The following is a 22,383-nucleotide window of genomic DNA, read 5'->3' as shown; positions in this document are numbered from 1 at the left end:
ATAATAAAGCTCTCGGCCAAGCATCCATTTGAATTCCAGGATGTAGTGTGAAGGATTCTCCTACACACTGCATTCAGACCACCACCCTCAACGGCACTCTTTGTTTCTTGATGTGTGTCCAGACACTTGAGCAGGCCTCACATGTACGGAAGAGAGCTCATCCATATGCTGGCATGCGTGCGCACTCCCCACAGCCTGTATATTCCTGCTGATTCATGTGGAGAATATCAGAGTGCCTGAGATCTAAGCGCTCCAGCTCCATGCTGAGCTGCATCATTAGCTTTGGGAGAATGCACCACCACCCCCACTCCTCCTCTCAGAGCCCCTATGAGTGGGGAAACACTTCCTCTCCCACAACTCCCTGGTGCCTTGAATTTGTTTTGTTTTTTTGCAGACAGATAACGAGGCGAGTCTGAGTAGGAGAGCCTTACCTCAGTTAATTAGAGGCCCGCAGGCCTCCGGTTCCAGCTCCCCTCTCACACAGAGAGAGAGAGTGTGTGTGTGTGTGTGTGCTGCCTAAAGGAGCAGTCTGAGGGGAGCCAGCCGCAGATGAGAGACTTGGAGCTGAAATGGTGGGAGCTGCGGCAGGTGAAAATGGAGGCTGGGTGCACCTGCGAGTGGCACACACTGCGGGAGAGCCAGACGTAGTGATGAGGTACTGGCCGGAGTCTGCAAGACCTTGTCATCAGCTCCACATGGTTCCAAGATTGGAGTGGAGCTCCAGAGGATTCGGAAGTTTCAGCACACACACACACACACACACACACACACACACACACACACACACACACACACACACACACACACACACACTTCATCAGATGATGAAATGGTCCCATTTGTGGCTGGGCCAAAACAAAGCAGTAGATCTGCACAACAGAGGAGCAGGAAGCTGAATCAGCCTGCTTTCCCCGAGCCTCCCCTGTTATCATCAACCAAATCAAAATCACACAAACTCTCACAACTCAGAACTGATAAGCCAAGCAATTTCCTGTCAGCAGGGAAGAAAGCACCACAAACACCAGCTCTAGAGAGAGATACATCCGCTACCACCCCCTAGATCTGAAAAAAGCAATGGAACTAAATCAAATGTCACAACCCATTTTCATTTCTAATCTAAGCTCCCGTTCCAAGAAGTGGCGTGTTTATTTGCACTGATAGAGCTTGGCTAAAGTACAGTGCGGCAGTGAGTAATTGTGGGAAGAAGACAGCTGTCATGAAAAATCCCATCGCACTGTAGTAATTTCTAGAAGCTGGAATGCAATCACAGACATCTGGATGGAGGAGATGGAACAACACGACAACATGTTACATTTTATATAGAGCTTTTCTCAACACTCAAAGCGCTTCACATGGAAGGGGGGGACCTCACTAACCACCACCAATGTGTAGCACCCACCTGGGTGATGCACGGCAGCCATTATGGGCCAGAACGCTTACCACACACCAGCTTGAGGTGGAGAGGGAACGAATGAGCCAAGATTAGGGGGCCAGATTGAATGAGCCAGTGAGCCAATGAGTTGGAAGCAGCACGGAAGGCTACAGACTTAAGAGTTAAAGGGCAGCGTGGCTGGGGGCATACTGCACCAAAATCACAACTTTTTTAGCCCCCTATCAGGATTTACAGGGCAGGATTTACTTTGGTGTGGATGCCTCAGCGTGAGGAGAGTTCTGAAATTAATTAGATACAGTCAGAGAGGGAGAGAGAGAGAGGGAGAGCAAGAAAGAGAGAGAAGTAACGCTGAGCAATCTCTCACTCTCCAGGCAAAACAGAACTTCACTTGTTAAATATTCAGTGTGCAAGTGTCTCTTTAAAGACCCACCCCCCACCTACACCACCCCACACCACCTTCCCATTCTGCTCTTCGCTTTCTCTGCTGCTGCAGTTCGCCTCGGCCTGTGCATCCAGATGATTCAGCCATTATCATTGTTTAGTAAATATTAAATGAACTTGCAGCTGTGTTTGTGGGCCCTCCTGATCTCCAGTCCATTGGGGCATATTAATTTGTCGATGACACGAAGCATAAGAAAGCCCCTCCAGATGGCCCAGTAGACTTGTTTCTCCATTTAATGAAAAAGCCCTTGTTAAGCTTTTTACAAATCACACTGACTGATTGCTGTTTTTCAAGGACAATAATCTTAGCATTAACTGTTAAACGCAATGAGACCTTCCAAGCATATTTAACAAGAGAGATGCCCATAATGCAGTGACATTTCAGTTTACACACTGCTAATGTTCTGTAGCACTCTGAGCCTGTAAGGTGGAGGTGTACATTTTTCATTGGATGCCTTCATTGTTTGACGCAGGCATGAAAGTATACATATTTTATATCTATATGTTCTATGCATAATGTAGATGAACCATATGGCATCTTGTTACAGTCTATGCATTTCAGTGTTTACATTTGTTAAAGGCACACTATGCATGTTTTTAGCTTAATATGCAAGTTTTTTAGCTTAATGTACCATTTAACAGCTTCAGAGTCATTGGAATGGTTATATTACTTTTTTCGGGTTGAATGGTGGCTGTCTCGCTTCCCCCTAGCGCCTGTGAGCGGAAAAAACACCCTTGCAACTGTGGGCCGGCGGGCCGACGGTCTCAGTGTCAGGAAGTATAACGAGTAATTGCTTTACTGCATTTAAATACACATACACGCCAGGCACCGGCTAGAAAAAGGTAGTGATGGAGTTTCTCAGACATTCGTCATGACAGAGCCAGTGAAAAAGAAGCAAAAACCGAGAAAACAGTAAGGAAATTGCCAATACTGCATAGTTTACCTTTAACGACCTTGAACGATTAATTAACGATAAAATTGATTTCGTTTTTCAATCGCCAAGCTCAATTTCGCTTTTCAATCACACAAACTGAAATGATGCTTTCTTTTGCCAAGCACTAATCAAGTATAGTCAACACGCCACTATAACATCCCTCCATCTCCCCGCAGTGGCTTAAGGGAAATTAAATTACTCATGCTCTCCTCAAAGATTCCCCTCCTTAACAGGATTAACTGATGTGACCAGCCATTATGTAAGCTCCAGGGATGCCCCCACCCCACGCCCCACACCCCACGCCCCACACTTTCCTAGATCTGCCTGATGCGGTAAAATGAAGCTTCGCATGAAGCTTGACAGCTTTCATCAGCCAAAGTGGTGGGGCTCAAACAAAAAAGAGTTCCAAAAATCAATGTGTTACTTGCTACGAGAGAGAGAGAGAAAGAGAGAGAGAGAGAGAGAGAGAGAGAGAGAGAGAAGAGAGAGAGAGAGAAGGAGGGAGAGTAAAGCACAACTTCAGCATAAAAGGAATTCATTTTGTCATTGTACAAAGCAGCGCAGCGCTACTCTAGATAGTACATGTACAGGGACAGACACTGTGAGTAAGCCAGTGTAGATGCATCTAGGCAAGAAAATTACACTGCTTAACACCTCTTCAGGCGAGAGTGCTCTTCATGAAATGAGTTTTAACAGGAAGCCAGACCACTTTGTGGGAAAAGCCATTACTGATAAAAACAGTGCTGCATGAAAACATCTGAAACACTACAGAGCAATGCCAACAATCCAAAACAAGAACATTCCGAGAGAGAGAGAGAGAGAGAGAGAGTAATGAACATATATTTTTAAATAGAGATAGAAGTCTGACTCACTGAACCATAAAGGAAGCCTTCTCCATTCATGCCGATGTAGAAGCCGGCCTTTACTCCCTGGATGGCCACCACTCTCAGGCCCACTGGAATGAGGTTAAACAAGGCTGGAGAGAGGGGAGAGGAGAAAGGGAGAGAGAGAGAGGGGGAGAGAGGAAGAGGGGGAGAGAGGGGAGACTTTGACTTATCAGAGGAAACTGAAATATTAAAAACAGACCATACTAAATACTGCAACACTGCCTCTCCCCAAGACACAGGCAGACAGACAGACAGACAGACAGACAGAGAGACACACACACACACACACATACTGTACTCTCACAACACAAAAAGAGAGGGGGAGGGGAGTGATGGGGTTATAAGTTGGATCCTTGATCCTTAAATAGACAGCAACAACCCTTGGTGCTATCATGCTCATGTTCCTGCTCGAGCACTACGCTTACAATATCTCAAGGTCTTGCTGCACAGATCCACCAAAGGCTTTAACTGGCGGCGGTGTAACAGTAACAGAGCGCTGGAGTGAAGGGTTGGAACGTGAGGAGCCCGACAGAGCAGCAGAGCTGATATGTTTGAGATAGGCCGGGCTGCTGGGGTGGCGCAGATGGCAAAGATCTAATCGGACGATGAGCCGGGCGAAGCAACGCAACACAGCACAGCAGAGAGGTGCTAACACTGCCTGCGTCAATCAGCCAGATGCAGTTCCGTTCAATAGGAGCCAACATCTGCCTTGATGGGGAGTAAATTGGCTTTGGGGTTATGAGATGCTGGAGATATCCACTGCTGTCTCCGTGGAGAGATATCATTTCATTTACATGTCAGGAATGAGCCTGAACGCCGAGGAGGTGGACACAACATGGCTGCCTCTTGGGGAATGGAAATTATATAATCTGGGTGTTCATTGCAACGTTTTTTTTTCTCTCTAAATAATAACAAGAGAGACCAAGAAATACAGTTAGTCTCATAGTTACAGTTCATGGAACAACATAGATATAACATGGATATAACTTTACAATTAATCCTTCCTAGTTAATAATCCTTTAATAATTATTCTTTGTAGTTCATTTTGAGTCCACAAGACATTCATCCCACTGAGTTGGTCATTCTAATTAAAAATAACACAGAACAACAAAACATAGAGCTTCCTCTAGCAGATTATCAACAACAAGAGAACATCCAGTGCAGTAGGTAATGGTAACTGTGATAGGGTGAAAAACAGTAAACAAGATGTAATTGTTTTGAAACAAAATCTACAACACAATTATCTGCCATTAAGATATGGTAAACAAGATGTAATTGTTATTAACACAACACAATTATCTGCCATTAATAAAACACATAAACCTTAGGCCTGTCATTTATGTTAAGAAACAGAACTGTTTAAATAATATGTTGTCCAGGTTTTGCTCTTCTATTAGACATGCCTCACTGCTGCTGCCAGAATTTTTGTCTGCCCATTAAAGAAATGACTTTATGAGGGAATTTAATTCACCAGGGAATTACTGCTCCTGGGCTGGCAGGGAAGTCCACCACCACCACCCAAAAAGCCAAAATAACAAGACCAAACCCATCAAAACTCTGACAGGCACTTCTGAGTGTGTAAATCAATGTACATCTGGTGGGTAATATTCACATTAACCTGGCAGGCAGAGCCTGGGCTCGTCCTGGGGAGAGGCTATTCCACCCTAATATGGGTTTGGCAGATTAAGTGCTGTGCACGAGAGATGAGTGTCTGGAATTGGATATTTGGGAGGGAAAATTGGAGAGACAGCTCAAAGGCACAGAGGAGGCAGGGCCTGTGCTGTCGGTGATCCCAAGTAAGAAGAGGTTCAGCAGCCAACAGGATTCTGGCAACACTGCAGAGCTGGTGCTCCACAGATGAGTATTAATGTAAAATGGGATTAGCATTATTTCATGCATTTAAATGTGTAAAATGTGTAAAAATGCATTTGTATTTCAAGGCAAGTTTTTAGCAAGATCTTGAAGCCTCTGACAAAGAGAAAGCCGTTCCTGCACACACTGCAGACAACGTTTGTCTTACGTCTGATAACATCCATATTTTGACTGTTTTCCGTGATTGATGAATCATTGGGAGATTTCCAGCGCAGATTTCCAGGCCTCTTCCAGGCCGCTGCCAACCTGCCTGCTGTGGTGGAGGCTTTTCACTGAACTGCTGACGGACAAACTGCAGTGGGTGCCAAGAGCGAGGCGCTGGACTCAACAGAGGCCATCATCAGGTTCACAGGGTCATCAGGAGAGGTAATCTATAACCTTGATAATCCATCTCCTGGATCAATGACCCTGTACAGTGCCTGAATGCACCCCCCCCCCCCCCCCCGCCTCTCTCTCTCTCTCTCTCTCTCACACACACACACACACATACAAACATACACACACACACACACACATACACATACAAACACACACACACACACACACACACTCACAAACCACACATTTTTTCTGTCTTGTAACAGTGGTCTTCTGTGGCACGGAGGATTATTCATGGGGAACAAATGGAGAGAGAGATATTTTTAGTTTTTATTTACTGAATTATTCACAGCGGTTCACTGCACGGCTCCATCCATACAGTCATGCTGACAGGTGATTGTAGGTACTGGGGGGCCTGAGTCGATGAAGCTAAAAGACTGCCTCAGGTCTTATCCATCACTGAAGCTATCAAGGGATCCTCCCACAGTCTACAGAATTCCTCCCTCAAAAAAAGAGGTGTTTTGGATTATTTTCTGTTAAAGGTTCCACATTACACAGAATTTCAAACCCTGATAGCTGATAGTGTGTTCACTAATTCACGGATGGGATAAATGCAGAAACCAAATTACTTGTATATGCAAGTATACTTGGCCTAGAAACCTGATTTTCTTTCTTTCTGATTTACTTAAGGTTAATCAGACATCCAAATAGAAGGCTTTTGTGGGTTCCTGCCAAACAATCTTCCTTTCTGGAAGGCCATTACATCACCCTGATGAACCAAGCCGTTTGAGGTTCATAAAGTAAAGGGGCTGCGATGAACATGAACCGCACCACCTGCTTTATTAGAGGCCTTACGAGCTCCTTTAATGGCTGCTCAACCACATGCTTAACACGAAACACTGGGAAGAACCTCTCCTCCTAATTATCTACCTTTGGACACTATACAGATATTAAAGGGATATTCCACCATTTGGGGAATTACACTCATTTTCCACCTCCCCTTGAGTTAAACAATTGATTTTTACCTTTCTGCAGTTCATCCAGCCATTCTCTGAGTCTGGCGATACCACTTTTAGCTCCAGCCTAGCATAGATCATTCAATCGGATTAGACCATTAGCATCTCGTCTGCTAGCATCACGCTTTAAAGTGACTAAGATTTATGGTAATTTTCCTATTTAAAACTTCTCTTCTCAAGTTAGAAAGTGTAATAAGACTAATGGAAAAGGAAACATGGCGATTTTTTAGGCTGATTTGACATGGAACTAAACTCTCATTCTGGCGTAACAATCTGCTTCAGCTCAACCTTGTTGCTGGAAGTTATAATCTATGGGACTATTTTCAGGTGCTGCGTAATATCATTGTGCTGCTGCACCCATGGTACGTTCGCAACGTTTCTTGACTATTACGGCGGAATGAGAGTATAGTTTTGATATCAGCATAGCTAACTCTTGCAAACATCTTACAAACACCACCAACAGCTCAGATGGCACTGATAAAAGAGTGCTAATATGCTAACCAGCGTCTTTTAGTGAAATAGTTTGCAAGTTTATTCAATGGATTTCTTACATTTTTGTGGGGTATTCTTAGCCTGTTTTTTTAACCAGAACCATTCACTTCAGAAATAGGATCTGGACATACTCCACTGAAGATTATTTCCAATGGGCACAATCTTCGGATTGCATGTACCAATGCATGAATCCTATTGACCAGTACAGGATTCCTACTTTGGAAAACATGTATTTTCCTCTGAGGTATACATACAAACATTCTTCTTACTCTGACATAAATGATTCTGTTTGTTGCCATTGCTACTGTCTGCATGCTGTTGTTACATTTCAAAACAAATGCCTCACTGCAATTAGTCATTGCAATTAGCCACCTCTGGTCATGGATTGGTTTGCCATCCTGGGGACAGAGAGAATGCTAATACGAAAAGGGTTTCCAGACCAATTCACAAAGAGAACTGGTTTGGTGAAACCAGGCTGGGGTATTCTGACTATTTTGAGTATAGAAGTATATTGTGTATGCCCTGAATGGCTAGTGAGACTAACATGTCTGTTTATCTCTCTCATAACCATGTAGGGTGATATGGCTAAAAAATAATATCACAATATACAATATATATATCTCGATATATTGAAATTTTCTCTAAAAGAATTTGTGAATTCTCACTTTCACCCTGTAATGTTTTAAATCATACCAGTGTGAGTGTGTGACGCAGTAGACTAGGCTAAATCATACCAGTCCAATCTCTGCAAATAATATCTGCATTGAAACATTCTTGGTCACAGGTGGTTTCTATTTTATATTTGCATGTCATGTTATATTCACATGTAAAAGCAGGGGTGAAAGCTTTGGCTTTCGCTTAACATTTGGCAGTAGCTTAACATTTCTATGATGGAGTATTAGGGCCAGACATGAAGATTTTTTTTTGCTATATCGAGATTAAACTTGACATGTTAACTTTAAAGTCGTCACTTTAAAGTCGATATGACAACATTAAACTTGACATTTCGAGAATAAACTTGAAATATCATGTCAACTTTAATCTCGACGTGTCGTCTTTAAAGTCGACATCTTGACAGATTAAAGGGACACCAGGCAAGCTTGATGCTTTTTCTCTACGAAACTCTTTTCCTTTTCTTTGCATCTTCCGTCAAGGGTTTTCGCTGCTTCTTCACTAGCTCTGCCATTATACACACGTTTGCAACAATTGCTAGAGTTTCGTTAGCCTGCCTCTGTGCTGTATGCAGGATGTAAACTGATCCTGCTTCGGTCGGCGGGTAGGATACACCGAACTTGCAAGGGGGATATTCTTCTTACATGCAGTAGGGGCGGGCGAGAGAGTCTTCATTCGCCCTGTAATGAGTCATTTAACCATATACCAACTTACAAAGATGATTAATTAACACGAAAACGTTGCCTGGTGTCCCTATAAAATCGAAATTTCGGGAATAAAGTTGAAATATCAGGTCGACTTTAATCTTGACATTTCATATTTATTCTTGACATTCAAAACTAGTTAGTATTTTAGTATAATCAATTGATTTATTTTAGCCTATTTGCAGAGCATTCATCAGGGCCTGTTATTTGGCTTTATCATTCTCTCTTCTTTCCCTGCATTCTTTGAAAGGATAAACTGTTAACTCACTTCTCTTTTTGCATGGCTTTAGTTAACTTTCCAAATAAATTTAGTTTGTTTCAATCTGTCACTGATATGTTTCCATATGAATGATGATGGCTTACATTATCTACAGTGTATAAGGTATGGTGTGGTGTGTTCCTTAATTAGTCATTCGGTTATTGGTTGATTAATAAGACACGGTTGTGTTTTTGTTTTGAGACAGGTTTGAGTCAGATGCTCTCATAGCCTAATATGCCTCAATGTGCAGATCTCATAAGTTTTATATAAAACGCAAACTTGAAGAACCATAGACGAACATTTAGCATGTGTGGTAAGTGAGATGTGCAAATTTGCACAGTTGTTTGAAACAGACGTGCACATAGCCTAGACAGTAGCCCTTCTGCCTTAATGCACGGATATTGTTGCAAGTTTAATTTCAAAATCGTTCGGAACCGAATTGGAACTGCTTCTGCGTCTTCTATCAACCTAGCTCATTGTTGAACAACACTAACCTATTCTACCCATAGACAGCAATACCGCCACTGTTGAACTGAAAGTTTACTACTTCTCGTTTACTCACACCTTCTTCTGAATAGACTGTTCAGGATTGGTTTTGAAATCATACCTCAAAAAGTGGCAAATTATTGCAGTGTTACTAAATGGAAGCTATGGGTCTGTGCATGTGACATCAAGACATAAAAGAATGTTTGTACTGACAACCTGCCTGAGGCTGGTGGCAAACCATTTGATTCCACCTCAGTGTGTGTCTGCATTAGGGCTACAATCACATTGCTACAGCCAGCAACACAGTTTCAAATAATGTGATAGGAGACTGTGGTGCACTTTCCCGCTGAATTGGATTCTCTTGCTTTCTTTTTCTATCCCTCGTTCTCTCTCTCTCTCCCACCGCCCTCCTTCTATGAACGCGTTCCCATTGTTGAGGCAGTTCTCAGGCTGATGAGAGGAGCTGAATCGTCCTGGAGCAGACTCCCCCGAGGGTAACACTTTTTTCCTTCTGGCATAAAATGGTTTCTGATGAAAAGATTGCTCCTCCATTAACAAGCTATTCATTGTGAAGCAGCAGCACTGTCAGTTCTCACTCTCTCTGTCTCTCTCCCTCTCTCTTTCTCTTTTGATTACAGGCCATCTCCTGATGAGAATGCTGTTTCTCTTTGGCTTTCTGTTTCTCTACTGGAATGCCTCTAACTGGAGGACAGTTCTGCTCAACCAGAGTTTAAGGTTATGTGGAAATGTCAGGAAATGCTTCTGAAACCCCCTTTTATTCAAAAATGATATATATCAAGTGGTCCTCACAGATTCCTTACAACATTCAAAAATATGGCATCAGTAATGTCGTCCCAATCCTTTTGCAAATGTGAAGTAGGGCTTGGGAAGGATGAGGGCGGGATGTGGCACTGGCTTGTCTCCGTCAGAGAGATGAAACAGAATCAAAGGTTTCTCTCAGATGCCTCTAGCTCTGGCTGTTGTCAGATTTTGTTGCAGATTTGTAATGGCTTCTCTGTTGCGGTTCTCCCAGCATCGAGCGAGATACAACAGCAGACAATGCTGAAACAGGTCTTGAGAAATTTCATATTGTAGAGTAAACAATGCCATATTGATTTTCTTGAATGACGACCCTAATATATATACACTTTCATCTATGCCTTCCATCATGAGCAGCAATTTATATGACCCTCAACTTACACAGGACCAACTCTTAATGTGTGTATGTATCTCATAACCAGCTGTCTGTGTATGTGTGTGTGTGTGTGTGTGTGTGTGTGTGTGTGTGTGTGTTTGTGTGTGTGTGTGTGTGTGTGTGTGTGTGTGTGTGTGTTATGGTGGGATGTACTGTAGGAAACTCACTGTGGTCACTGTTCTCGTCCTTGCTGCCATCGATGGTGCCGTCGGGCTGCATTTGCAGGTAGAAGCCCTGCTGGCTGAACAGTCGTGTCACAATGCCTTTCAGCTGTGGCTCTGGAACACAAGACACACCCCCAACAACCCCCCAATTCCATTAGGCTCCGCCCAACACATGACATCACCTCCCTCAGACTCTATCCTAAGGAGCAGTGGTGTGTGTCTTACAGTGGAGCAATACATAGTGGATTTAGATTATATCTACTTTTGTACACTGAGTGCACTCTTAGTCTTTCACTGCGCTAAGATTTCCCTTGGTCTATTTGCCGAGCATTAAAACCGATAGAAATATATTTTTCTTTACTTGTTTAACTGATATCTGTGATTGTATTAATTTATTTGGTTTATCTGATTATTTACCTAGTTTATCTGATTTCATTCATGTCATTGATTTGACTGAATGATACAACTAGGGATGACTACCCAGGACGTGCAGTTCTCTTGAGACAACGGGCTGTGTCTATTTGGTGCTGTGGCAAAGCCCACGACTATTTTAACAATAGCTATCATCTGGGTATCCCACCGGTTGAATGCTGAGCCTGAAGCCTACACCTCAAAGGTGCTCGAGATCTAGAGGGTTCAACTCAGAACAGACATTAATCACTGCCAATGGTCATCCCCAGAGTACCCTGATGTGTCTGACAGGATGGAGGGGCCATCAATCTCGCCAACAAGCCCGCCCCTATCCGTCAGAGGGCAACTGTACTAAATCACATGTGAGCGCCACAACTATATAAATTACCTGGGTTACATGGGCTTGGCAGTAAAGGGAAGCACTTAGCTTAGCTCGAGCAGAAGGGGTTTCTTTGATGAGTGGAAGTGATATGTGTTTGAGACTGTGCGCGTGTGTGCATGCATGTGTGTGTGTATGTCAGAGAGAGAGAGAGAGAGAGAGAGTGGGAGAGAGAGAGAGAGAGAGAGAGAGTATGAATGTTGTGTTTGGAAGGCATTTTGGTTAGTCATGAGTATGAATTCATATGTGCACTCAGCATGTTTTAGTCCATAAGCATACCCTTGGACATCTGGACTACCTCTGGACTGGGTTTCATGTGTGTGCACAGTACAAAATGAGTGTGTTCTCCCCTCACATATCACACACACACACACACACACACAACACACACACACACACACACACACACACACACACACACACACACACACACACACACGCAATATGACTCAGTGTTCCCCATTGCAGAGACAGTTAAACAGTCACAGTTGGACATGTTGACAGATGACGGCATGATCATGGAATGGTGAATGATCACCTCTACTACTGTAGTCAACACAACTGACAGGATACACACGACACAGCAGCACACAGCAAACACGAGCCCCACCGCACGCTCATAGCGCTAGTCCACACGCCACACACACACTGAGACAGACCACAGGACAGACCAGAGGGGGAGGAGGAGAACCCATAACCTAACACAGGAAAAGAGACACACAAGGATGGGGGGTGGGGGGGGGGGGGGGCATAAGTTAAAACACTAAGAGGGAAAGTGGAGGGGTGGGGGAAAATGGTAACGGAGGGGCATTAAAGATTAAAGGGGTGATCAGACACATAAGATAAGGAACTTAAAAGACAGAGTTAAAAGAACAAGACCAAAGTAAAAGAGTGGAATAAATTGACAAGCACACTACAGAGAGGAGGCAGACATCAAATGACTGCCCTTATATAGGAGCTCGCTCCCCCCTCGCAAAGGGATCGACATGAAGGCGGGATGAGGTGGTGACTGGGAAACACAGCACATGGGATGAAGGCTGAGCTACTGACCTAGCCTGACGCCCTTACGTGACACCTGTGGAGGATTCGAGGGCGCATCTTACGGGGAGAAGGAAAAACAACATTTTTACAGACAGATTCTCCAGCAAACGGGCGTTTTAATGTAAAAAAAAAAATCATTGACAATATTGAGAGGAAAGGTTGGTGAAAGAAAGGGGGAAGGAGAGAGGAGGAGAGGAAAGGAAAAGAAACAGAAAAAAGAAGATGAGAGGAGAAAAGAAAAGGAGGAGAGGAGGGCACGCTGCGCCTTCTCTGAGCAAAAAAAGAACACCTCTCACGGCTTGCCCTACATCATGTGCATTTGAGGAGGCAGAGCAAAGCAGCGTTCACACGCATCGTTCCGCTTTTTCAGTGTACTGAAAAGGGAAGATAGCATGGATTAGTGGGCTGTGAAACGGTGTCTGTCAATAGAACCGATCACAATCCCTCCCTACATACTGCAGTAAACCTCTCCCCGTGATAAACATTTACCATTAAACATCTCTTCTCAGATGCCTTGGTGCACTGCGGTGCCACTCGCCCATAAGCATTCAAAATATCATTATTAAACTATTTGAACAATGAACAAAATGACATTATTTGGAACTTTGAGGAAAAGTTACGATAATTTGCATTATAGTGTTCAGAGGGGGTGTTGCATATATGCCCAAGACGCCAGGAATGGCGCTATATTTAAGTAGCCTACAACAACACATATATAACGACATTATAGAACACAAACGATATTACATTCATATTGGCATGGCAAACTGTGAATCTCGATAGACAACATGTGAGCCATGGAACAGGTGGATTTTAGTATAGCTATCTAACACCGTGGAGTGTTTTCTCTCCAACGGTTCAGATGGAGCTTCCGACTGCAGTAGTGTCTCCGCTAAATCCGGGGGCGGGGGACTTTGTGCAAAAAACTGTATTACTGACCTGGTCGCCGCCGAACAGGTCTTTTCTTGCCGCTGCAGAAGCGTACTTTACTGAAGACCCGGTCGCAAAGAGAGCGGGGGTCTTTGCTGGGGCTGGGGCGGCGTTTGGAAGTGGAGACTCGGTCGCTGTTTGACTCCCTTGCCTGACGCTTCTGGCGGATCAGGGAGCTGGCGATCGCGGCCATCTCCCGCGCGGGCGAACCGAGTCGTTAGGCAGAGGTCGAGTGGCGCAGACGCTTAGCGCAAGAGGGGGCAAACACAAAATCGTCCGCTGCACTTAAAACATTAGCCAAATGTCATCCCGATCCTGTCAGAAAATCTATGATGTCCTGTCAGTCATCATGGTTCAAATGTCATTTTGTTTCAAATGAAACCCGGTTTCGACTTGGCAATAAAAAGATCAATTCGACATTTTCTGATTTGCCATCGATCATTAGTTCAGCGATGCGGAGATATTGTTAAAAATATTAAATTACTTGTAAAGAATTTAAGTTGAAATATCAGAGCATGCGTACCCTGTCGCGTGATCTTAATGAGTCCCAGGTATTCCAGGTGATTCTGGCGCGTCTGGCGAGCAGGACTACCCCGTGATTACATCCACATGACGAACGTCATGAATGTAGAAAATGCACATCTTCGGGATCATTCCCGATGTATGGACTCCAAGAAACCGTCTGCGCTTTCAACAGTTCGCCGCTCCGCTTCGCATCTGCAAGGCTCCACAACTTTCTAATTTATTTAGTCCACGGCACGACAAAAGAACGAGAGGCACTCAGCCCACCCCGCTGCCCTGTGCTCTCCTGCTCTACAGGCATCTGTGTCCCGGCACTACACTCTTGAACAGAAACAATGCCATTCGTAAGTGCCCTGGCATGATGCCGTTAATACGAACAGCATTCGTTTTCAGCTGTTTAAAATATTTAATATAGCACACATCTTCTTTACACAGTCAATGTTCCCATCGGACGAGCTGTGAATGAGGTGTGCGGCGCTATCTCTCTCTCTCTACGCAATCATACGTGATTGAGGTTTGGATGAGGAATTCGAGGGGTGGGGGGGTGATCCTGATCCTGCATGCTAGGCGTGTGTGTGTATGTGTGTGCGCGCGCGCTCGCTTACAAACATCTCTCTCTCTCTGTGTGTGTGTGTGTGTGTGCGCTCGCGCGCGCTCTCGCGCTTTCAAACATCTGTGTGTGTGTGTGTGTGTGTGTGTGTGTGTGTGTGCCTACGTGCGTGCGCTCGTTTGATCAGCCTTCATGCCGAATACACTTTGGGAGCCGACCGGCCGTTACCTCTCCGCTTGCCAATTCAATTCCGCTCCATCATCAAAAGTAATTGGGACAGTCTAGGCTACATGTTGGATGCTATATTTTTCTTCATTGAATATTTCGGTTTTGCACTCGCTTCGAGTCATATCCGTATTTTGCTTTCTCTCTTAAACTACATTGTCCATCATATAAGTGGCACACGGGTCATAACAAAAAAAATGCATTTGCTTCTCCCCCAGAGTAATCTGACTATCATCTCCACATACTAACATCTCAAAATGTTGTCATCAAGTTTATTAACTGGCAAACTGTTGTTCACATCAAAGCTTCTCATTGCAAAGAAACACAGGTGCGACAGAATGCTCAGAACAACTCTGCAGACCAAGCGTGGAAGGTGCACGTGGCTGCGACATGAAATCCCTCTTGCCTGCGTGCTGTGAAGCTGCATTAAACATTCACTATGCATTGGGAGCTCGAGTCCCTCACGCTCCTCCAAATTTTATGTGCGGCTAAGATTATGCTCGCAGACTTCATCGCTCTGCTGTCTCCCGCTTTAGTCTTCTATGCAGGCCTATGATGTAATGAAAGCTCATGTCGTTTGATATTCCATAACGTCTCTTCATTTTACTTAAGTCATATGACATCACGTTTTCCATGCAAATTTCTAATAAAGCTGCTATCATAAATAATGACAAACTCAGATAGGAATCGCATAGTCTGTCAGTGCCATTGGAATATTAGCATATTTTATCAATATACTGTAAAAGGCTGCACCGTTTCCACTAATTTCTATAAACATCGAGAAGGCAACATGACCATCACTATGCCCTTAGACTTCAGTTGCTTTGATTTGAATGTGCCAGCCCAGTACCCTACCGTTATTTCCATATACCTGCCTTACTTGGACTGTCAGAATGTGAAACTGAAAACAATATGGAATCAGTCTGCTTTTCTACGTCCACACATTTCACTAAATGCCTCAAAGCTCCCCGATTATCCCGGTAACTCCACATAATGAGCCTTCACTAAGATTTCTTGAAAACTGCCGCCATCTAGTGTTAGATCGTAGTAGCACCCGAGGATAAGACTGCCAGAAATGGAATAGCCTTGTAGAGTTTCTAATTTTAGGGCATAAGAAATTCACAACAACATTGAATGCTATATACAATACAATGAATGCAATTCACATATATAACATATGTCACGTTTTAATTATGTTGATTGGGTTAATAAAGTTATCTATCATCTATCTATCTATTTCTGTCAAACACAGGGCTCATCATAAAGGAAACATACCATACAAAAGAAAGACATGAATTATGTTTTTTCCAAACAGAGTTTGTGAGGACTTACTTTAAAACAAGTTGAAACTCTTAGTCTGAGCAAATAACTTGATGATAAACTGAACTTTCCCCCCAGGAGCTTTGACCTCAGATAAACTCAACCCATCTTACCCTGGCAGACTGGAAACCCTTTTAGAAAGTTCATCTGGCATTGTCTGATGATGAGCCACTAATACTTCAGGGCACTCCTGAAGTAACACATCAAAGGCACCTATGCACTAAATTAAAACACTATTTATAAAGCAATGGACAAAGAGGGCAGAGTTGTAGTTAGAATAGTGTCAGGTCACAGAGAGTAATGTAGAGCACATGGTTTGATTGGTTTGATTTGTATATTGGCGTGTGCACGCAGGTAAATAGACTCAAGGAAGGAGGCTTGTCTAGGTCACTCTGTGCATATATTCGTTCAGTTTATGTCCACGTATATGGGTATGGTGCTTGTAAATTTTTAAGCTCCTTTACTGTGGAATGTTTGCATGTCTGTCTGTCTGTCTGTATGTATGTGTGTGTGTGTGTGTGTGAGTGTGTGTGTGTGTGTGTGTGTGTGTGTGTGTGTGTGCGCATGTGTGTGTGTGTGTGTGTGTATGTGAAAGAGAGAGAGAGAGAGAGAGAGAGAGAGAGAGAGAGAGAGAGAGAGAGAGAGAGACTGGTCAAATCTAATTTGCACAAAGTTCATTGTCATGGACACTTGAAAAGTATGATTTGGACAAAGGCTGAGTGGAGTCACTAACAATATTGAGCACATTCTTCTGTGAGCTGCGTTCCAATTTACTTAATGGAACTTAATGTTGTGTTACTTTCACAAGTTTCTGTGCTACTTTCCACAAATAAAATGAAAGTAGCCTATGCAAATTAAATGTGTAAAAAACTGTTTAGAACACTGAGAATTTACTTCTTGAATGATGAATCTTTAGAATGAATCTATAAGAATAGAGTGGATCAGCTATCTTTTGTCATTGCGCAATGAAGTTGCTGTCCCAGGTGCTGAATCACGTGAAGAAGTTGCTTGTCCTGGAGGACACCCACACACCTTGATGCTTCAATCTCTGCCGTCATAGTGTACGACTCGTGTTCCTTGACAGTGTTTTAAAAATTATTCTACCGTGAAACTTTGGGGGAGAATTGATTGTCTTTTGAAGTTTCCTCTATGTTGTTTTTGAATGTCTACATTTCTCGATTCCCGATCTATGGTGAAAGAAATGTCCTTGACACAGGGTAGATGCCTTGGCTCACTGTTACGGTTCCTCTCTTTGGGCCCCGGCGCTCAATCCCACCACTAACGCATTCCTAGACGCGACACTCTTTGATGTAATACTCTGTGATGTGACACCCCAGAAGTGGTGCGAACCCTGACAAACAAGTAAGCCAAAATGAGAGGGAGTACGACTCCCGCGCGCTGCCGTCACTGCGTAGCGACTCGGCGGAGAGCACATCGGACAGAGCAAGTGCACAGTGCCGCAGACTCGGAAGATGTGCTCACAAGAGTCAGCGGCCAATGAGATCGTCTTTCATCGCTCAAGAGAAAGCATGCAAGGATAATGTCTCACCGGTGATTGTGGTCGGCTCCGATCGTTGTCCACAGAGACACTGCAGCATATGCGCTCCTTTCTTCAGGAATAGCCTCAAAATCCTCATTGATTTGAGTTTTGTGTGAGCTCAATCCACGGACACAGTATCACATCAGAGGGTACAGTAGCGTAACCACCTCGAGTTGATTGCCGCGCTATTCTGAGCTCTGGTACGGCTCCTTACATTAAAAACCACGAAAGGGCAAAGACCACAGGACGATGTGTGCCTGGACGAGGCATCTTTTTAGGTGCATGCTCATTGCTCAAACGACGGTCACTCGTCCTCATGCAGGATAAGTCGAGGAATCAATCTGCGCAAGGACATTAGGTTTTCCTAGATCTATTGCCCATGTATCATTTACCAGCAGATCCACAATGAGAGCCCCGGTACAAGCGTGCACGCGAAAGTTAAACTGCAGAGGTAAGTGACAGGACGACCACGGATGAGGTAATGCAGGCGATTCATCACAGCGACTCTGCGCGACCGGCGCGAAGCGTAAGGCACAGATGTTGGGATTAAAAAGCCAATTGTTTCGTGTCCATAGGGAATAGGAGGAAAACGTATAGCCTACGTCAGATGCAGCCTACATTTAAAGACAAAGACGTTGAGCCCCTGGTCAAGAGGATGACAAACGCAGTCTTGAGAGTCACATGCAGTCGATGGGCTACTGTGTTCATTTAGGGTCTAAAGGCTGAAGAGTTGAAGTAGAACACGAGACTTGAATAGCTTTACAGAAGACGTTACAAATAATCTAGCTACGCCTGCACAGGCCCTATTCAATGTCAATAAAAACATATTTTTCCTACATGTCCAGTAGTAACATGGACTGTCTCCAAATCCAGTCTAAAACAAACGCGTTATGGATCAATGTAAAGTCATTATGGTCTTTAAACCATGAGAACGAACAAGAAGCGAGTCAGAAATCATTACGTTGCGTTGGTTTTAAACTGGACAGTGTTATATGCATAGTCGAATCAATATTTGAAAGGAAATAAAATGATAGAATTTATAGCAATCACAAAATATGCCTACTACTCCTTAAGTATATTTAGATCAACTGCCTCTCTAGGTGTTCTTTTCTCAAACTTTTATTTTCATCATAAAAGATACATTAACATATGCTTAAAAGGTACAACGCACAAAACAACGCAAAACAATCTCGATGGACGTGTTTTCACCGCTTCGAAAAACAGCTATCCAGCTTACTGGTCAAACGAATTTCACTAGCAAAATGTAGCCTACCTCCCCAAAAGATGAAAAAAAAAATCAACTCCATCAAATCATGACTTTTGCACATTCCTCATCACATGACATAAAAATGATACCTCATTATCCTTCATTTGGAGGCTAGGCATACACTTTTGACATTTTCTACAGCATACAAAAATAACTTGCCACTTTTTGACTTTCTCACCACTTCTGCTTTTGCCTGGCCTTTTTGAAAACTTTGTGCAGGACAAGGGTAGTCAATGAATTTGTCCTTTCTGTTCTCTCTATAGGTCACTATTTAGGGCACTCCAGGAGAGGGTTTGGGATTGCAATCTTCTACATTAGCCACAGATAACTCAAATGCCAATAATTCCAGTAAAAGGTCAGTTGTCAATCATGGTTCACTGTGTCTCAGCCCATGCAGTGGATTGGTGGATGAAACAACTCAGAGAGCACATACTGAGTCAATTACACCACATTGAGCAATCACTCTTCAACAAACATGTTAAAACACATGCTTCCTGCAAACAATGAGCACAACTGATACACACATTTGATTATTTCAGCTCCACACCACCAGATGGCATAGTGACTCCAATGTAAAGGCACTGCGTTCAGTAAGTGTGCCAGCCTGCTGAAGTGCATAGTCCATGGTCCATTGGAACACTGCCTCTCTTTGGTTTCAACTGACAACTTGTAACAAGCCATGTTTAAGCAACCCCCATAACTTCCTCTGTGTGACCCTGAGATTGCATGCACCTACCCCCCCCTCTTGCTTTGGTACATGGTTCCAAGCAAATCTTTACTTGAGCCTTGCCCATCTTGGCTGACTGGTCAGTATTTTGCTCTGAGGTAGCCTCTGATATTTGCACAATAGCGTCACCTTCACCTCTACAGAGAACCAATGCTTGTTTTCAGTTGTCTGAAATCAATGTGTTTTAAAATGGAGAATTACTAACAAACACTGTACCCCAAGATAGACTCCAAATGGCATGAATAGCCAAAAATAAAGAGCTTTCACAAGCAGCATCTATAGGCAGCAATGGAATGACACTACCACAGAAAACATGGTGATGGACTCGAGAGGTATAACTGGTGACAGACTGTCTTGTGAAAGATCCTCTGGTCGCAAAGATCAGCAAGAATGTCTCTGAAACATGATATGCACTGAAGTTGATGTGTTGCTCCTTTCATCGGCCACAAGGTGAGAGCTTTGACATCTGTCTATCTGCCATAATAGGCAGGTGTGCAATAGAGTATCTCTTACCACGGGAACCAGGCAGAATTTAGCCTAGTTACTGAACCACAGATTATAGTAATACCCAGCCCATCAGGTTGCACCTCAAAATACCCTGAACATCCTGTAGAAGGTTTCTGAATGACTGAATTAAATATATAGTTGCACAGATTTGAGTTTGAGGATGCTTTTTTCTCACCAGCACCCCAAATACCCTGAAATCAATAATTTCTCCTGCTTCCCCTCCAGACACCCAGGATAACAGAGCACAGTGGATGATTAGTGTGAAAAGAGTTCAAGGAGAAGAACACTGCCAAAGAAGAACTTAACAAACCATTCATACATAGCCCAGTTAGTCCAGCAAGACTTTCCTGTCAATTACTTGGTCTGGTTTAGTTCAGCAACATGCTCACGTCCATTACCCAGAACATGCCTGGAGAAAACCTCATTTACTGTAACACCACAGATGAATGAGCACCCAAACCATTTATTGACAATGCAAATGCTGTTGAAGGCAACTCCATCAACAAATGGTCACAACCAAGACATTTTGTTTTGGTAGTATGCATGTCACACACCACCCATCAAGACATAGAATGATATCATCTATGTCATATGGGCATATGATTAGTAATCAATGCAAGACACCATACGTGGAGAGTGAAGCATACATGGTCAGCCTGACGCCCCTCTGTTGTGGCATAGGAACAGTCGCCCCCTCACAGATAACCTCTTATTCTCCTCTCTTTGCTTGACAAACCAATGCTGACCTCATCCACACCCTGAAACGACTGTCTGTGGGGGAAAAGCACACATGTGAGAAAGGTATGGCAGTAATGACTGACTATTGAATGTATTTTACAGCAAGAAGACATTTTAGAGAATAAGAACGTCTTACCTGTAAATTGGCAGGGGACCACAGCTAAATCAGTTTGCTACAGTATGATTACCAAGTAAAGACAGTGTAACGACAAAGTCAAAGGGGTCTTTTTCACTCCCATTGGAATCTTCAGTTCAGTTATTGCATTGCAGTCCTACAGAAAAGGTCATGATTGGATCCTTAGCCCTTAGCCCCGCCTCCTCCTGACAAATCATTTCCCTCTGTGTTTTTTTTTCTTTTACTCTTTGAAATTAGCAGATGATGTCTTTGAAAAAATGACTGAGAACTCCTGCTGATCTGACAGCTGTGCTCAGTGGCAATGAACATGCTACAGTAATGCTGATAAAGATGATTTGTACTAGCCTTCACCAGATGCTTTCAATTTGTGCCACACAGTGACAATAGTTAGTCAGAAGATTTCATCAAATGTGAGCATTTTAGAGAGAATACCATGAAATGCTGAATGTCGCCTCACAGGAGCAGAGACAATGGAAGCTTTTCTGGTGACCAACGTTACCAGTTTTTTACAGTAATTCACCCTAAGCAGTAATGGTAAAATGACAAGCATTACAAAACAGCAGTTTTCACTAACTAATATTTTTTTTGTGATAATGCCTGTCCCACAGCAGAGGAGGCTCTGAGACAAACTAGGAGTCAGAACACAGCCAGAAAGAGGAAGGAGAGTTTTTGGCCAGTGCCGCAAAGACTGTTCATAAATTATTTACAATAACAAGGCATTTGTCACATTACTGAACGAATAAAGATGTAAGTGCATTGACTCCAAGTGCAATTTATGACAGACTATTTAAAAATGGTTCAATGGTGGACTGCATTGACAGATTGTGATGGGAGATGCCTGTGAGTCAAAGTGTGTTCATTGTAGAAAGGACTGATGACATCCCACACCACATACCAAAGGAGATATGAACAGAAGCCTGGTGCAGTAGACCATGTCCACAAACAATCACACAAGCAAGGGATTATCTTAAACCCGAACAACGCTGAAGTGTACTGATAATCCATGCTGATTTGAGCATCCTATGATCATAAAAGACATGCATGTTGTTTAAAAGCATGTCCTCATTTCATTGCTTGAGTCATTACATACAAATTGAACTAGTTATCAAATTCTGTCACAGTAAAATATGAAATGTACGTATTCAGTGTCTTGTACTCACTTACTCCCCTAACTACAGCAATGTGTAACTTTACTGTAGTTTTCAAATGGCTGTACAAGTAGTGTATAGTGCTGTCTTGAGCTAGCCTAGAAATCT

At 43.3% G+C, this 22,383-nt stretch overlaps 1 protein-coding gene across 4 annotated transcripts in view; it reads right to left on the bottom strand.

Annotated features, from left to right (window-relative positions):
- The window catches only part of fgf12a (fibroblast growth factor 12a), a 36,685-nt gene that overhangs the window by 8,727 nt on the left and 5,575 nt on the right, over positions 1 to 22,383 (bottom strand). The window contains exons 1-4 of one of the 4 annotated variants that reach the window (XM_042099640.1): positions 17,762 to 17,864; positions 12,675 to 12,722; positions 10,838 to 10,948; positions 3,642 to 3,745 (exon numbers count right to left, since the gene is read on the bottom strand). In XM_042099640.1, the coding sequence (XP_041955574.1) occupies positions 3,642 to 3,745; positions 10,838 to 10,948; positions 12,675 to 12,722; positions 17,762 to 17,849 (351 nt within the window). In that variant the 5' untranslated portion in view covers positions 17,850 to 17,864. Of the gene's footprint in view, positions 1 to 3,641; positions 3,746 to 10,837; positions 10,949 to 12,674; positions 12,723 to 13,604; positions 14,538 to 17,761; positions 17,865 to 22,383 lie in introns of those variants that run through there. The other 3 variants (XM_042099628.1, XM_042099637.1, XM_042099641.1) reach the window with 3 other exon arrangements.

Source organism: Alosa sapidissima, chromosome 1 (assembly GCF_018492685.1).
Source record: "Alosa sapidissima isolate fAloSap1 chromosome 1, fAloSap1.pri, whole genome shotgun sequence".
Taxonomy (NCBI): Eukaryota; Metazoa; Chordata; class Actinopteri; order Clupeiformes; family Clupeidae; genus Alosa; species Alosa sapidissima.
This window is presented reverse-complemented; position numbering and strand designations above follow the sequence as displayed.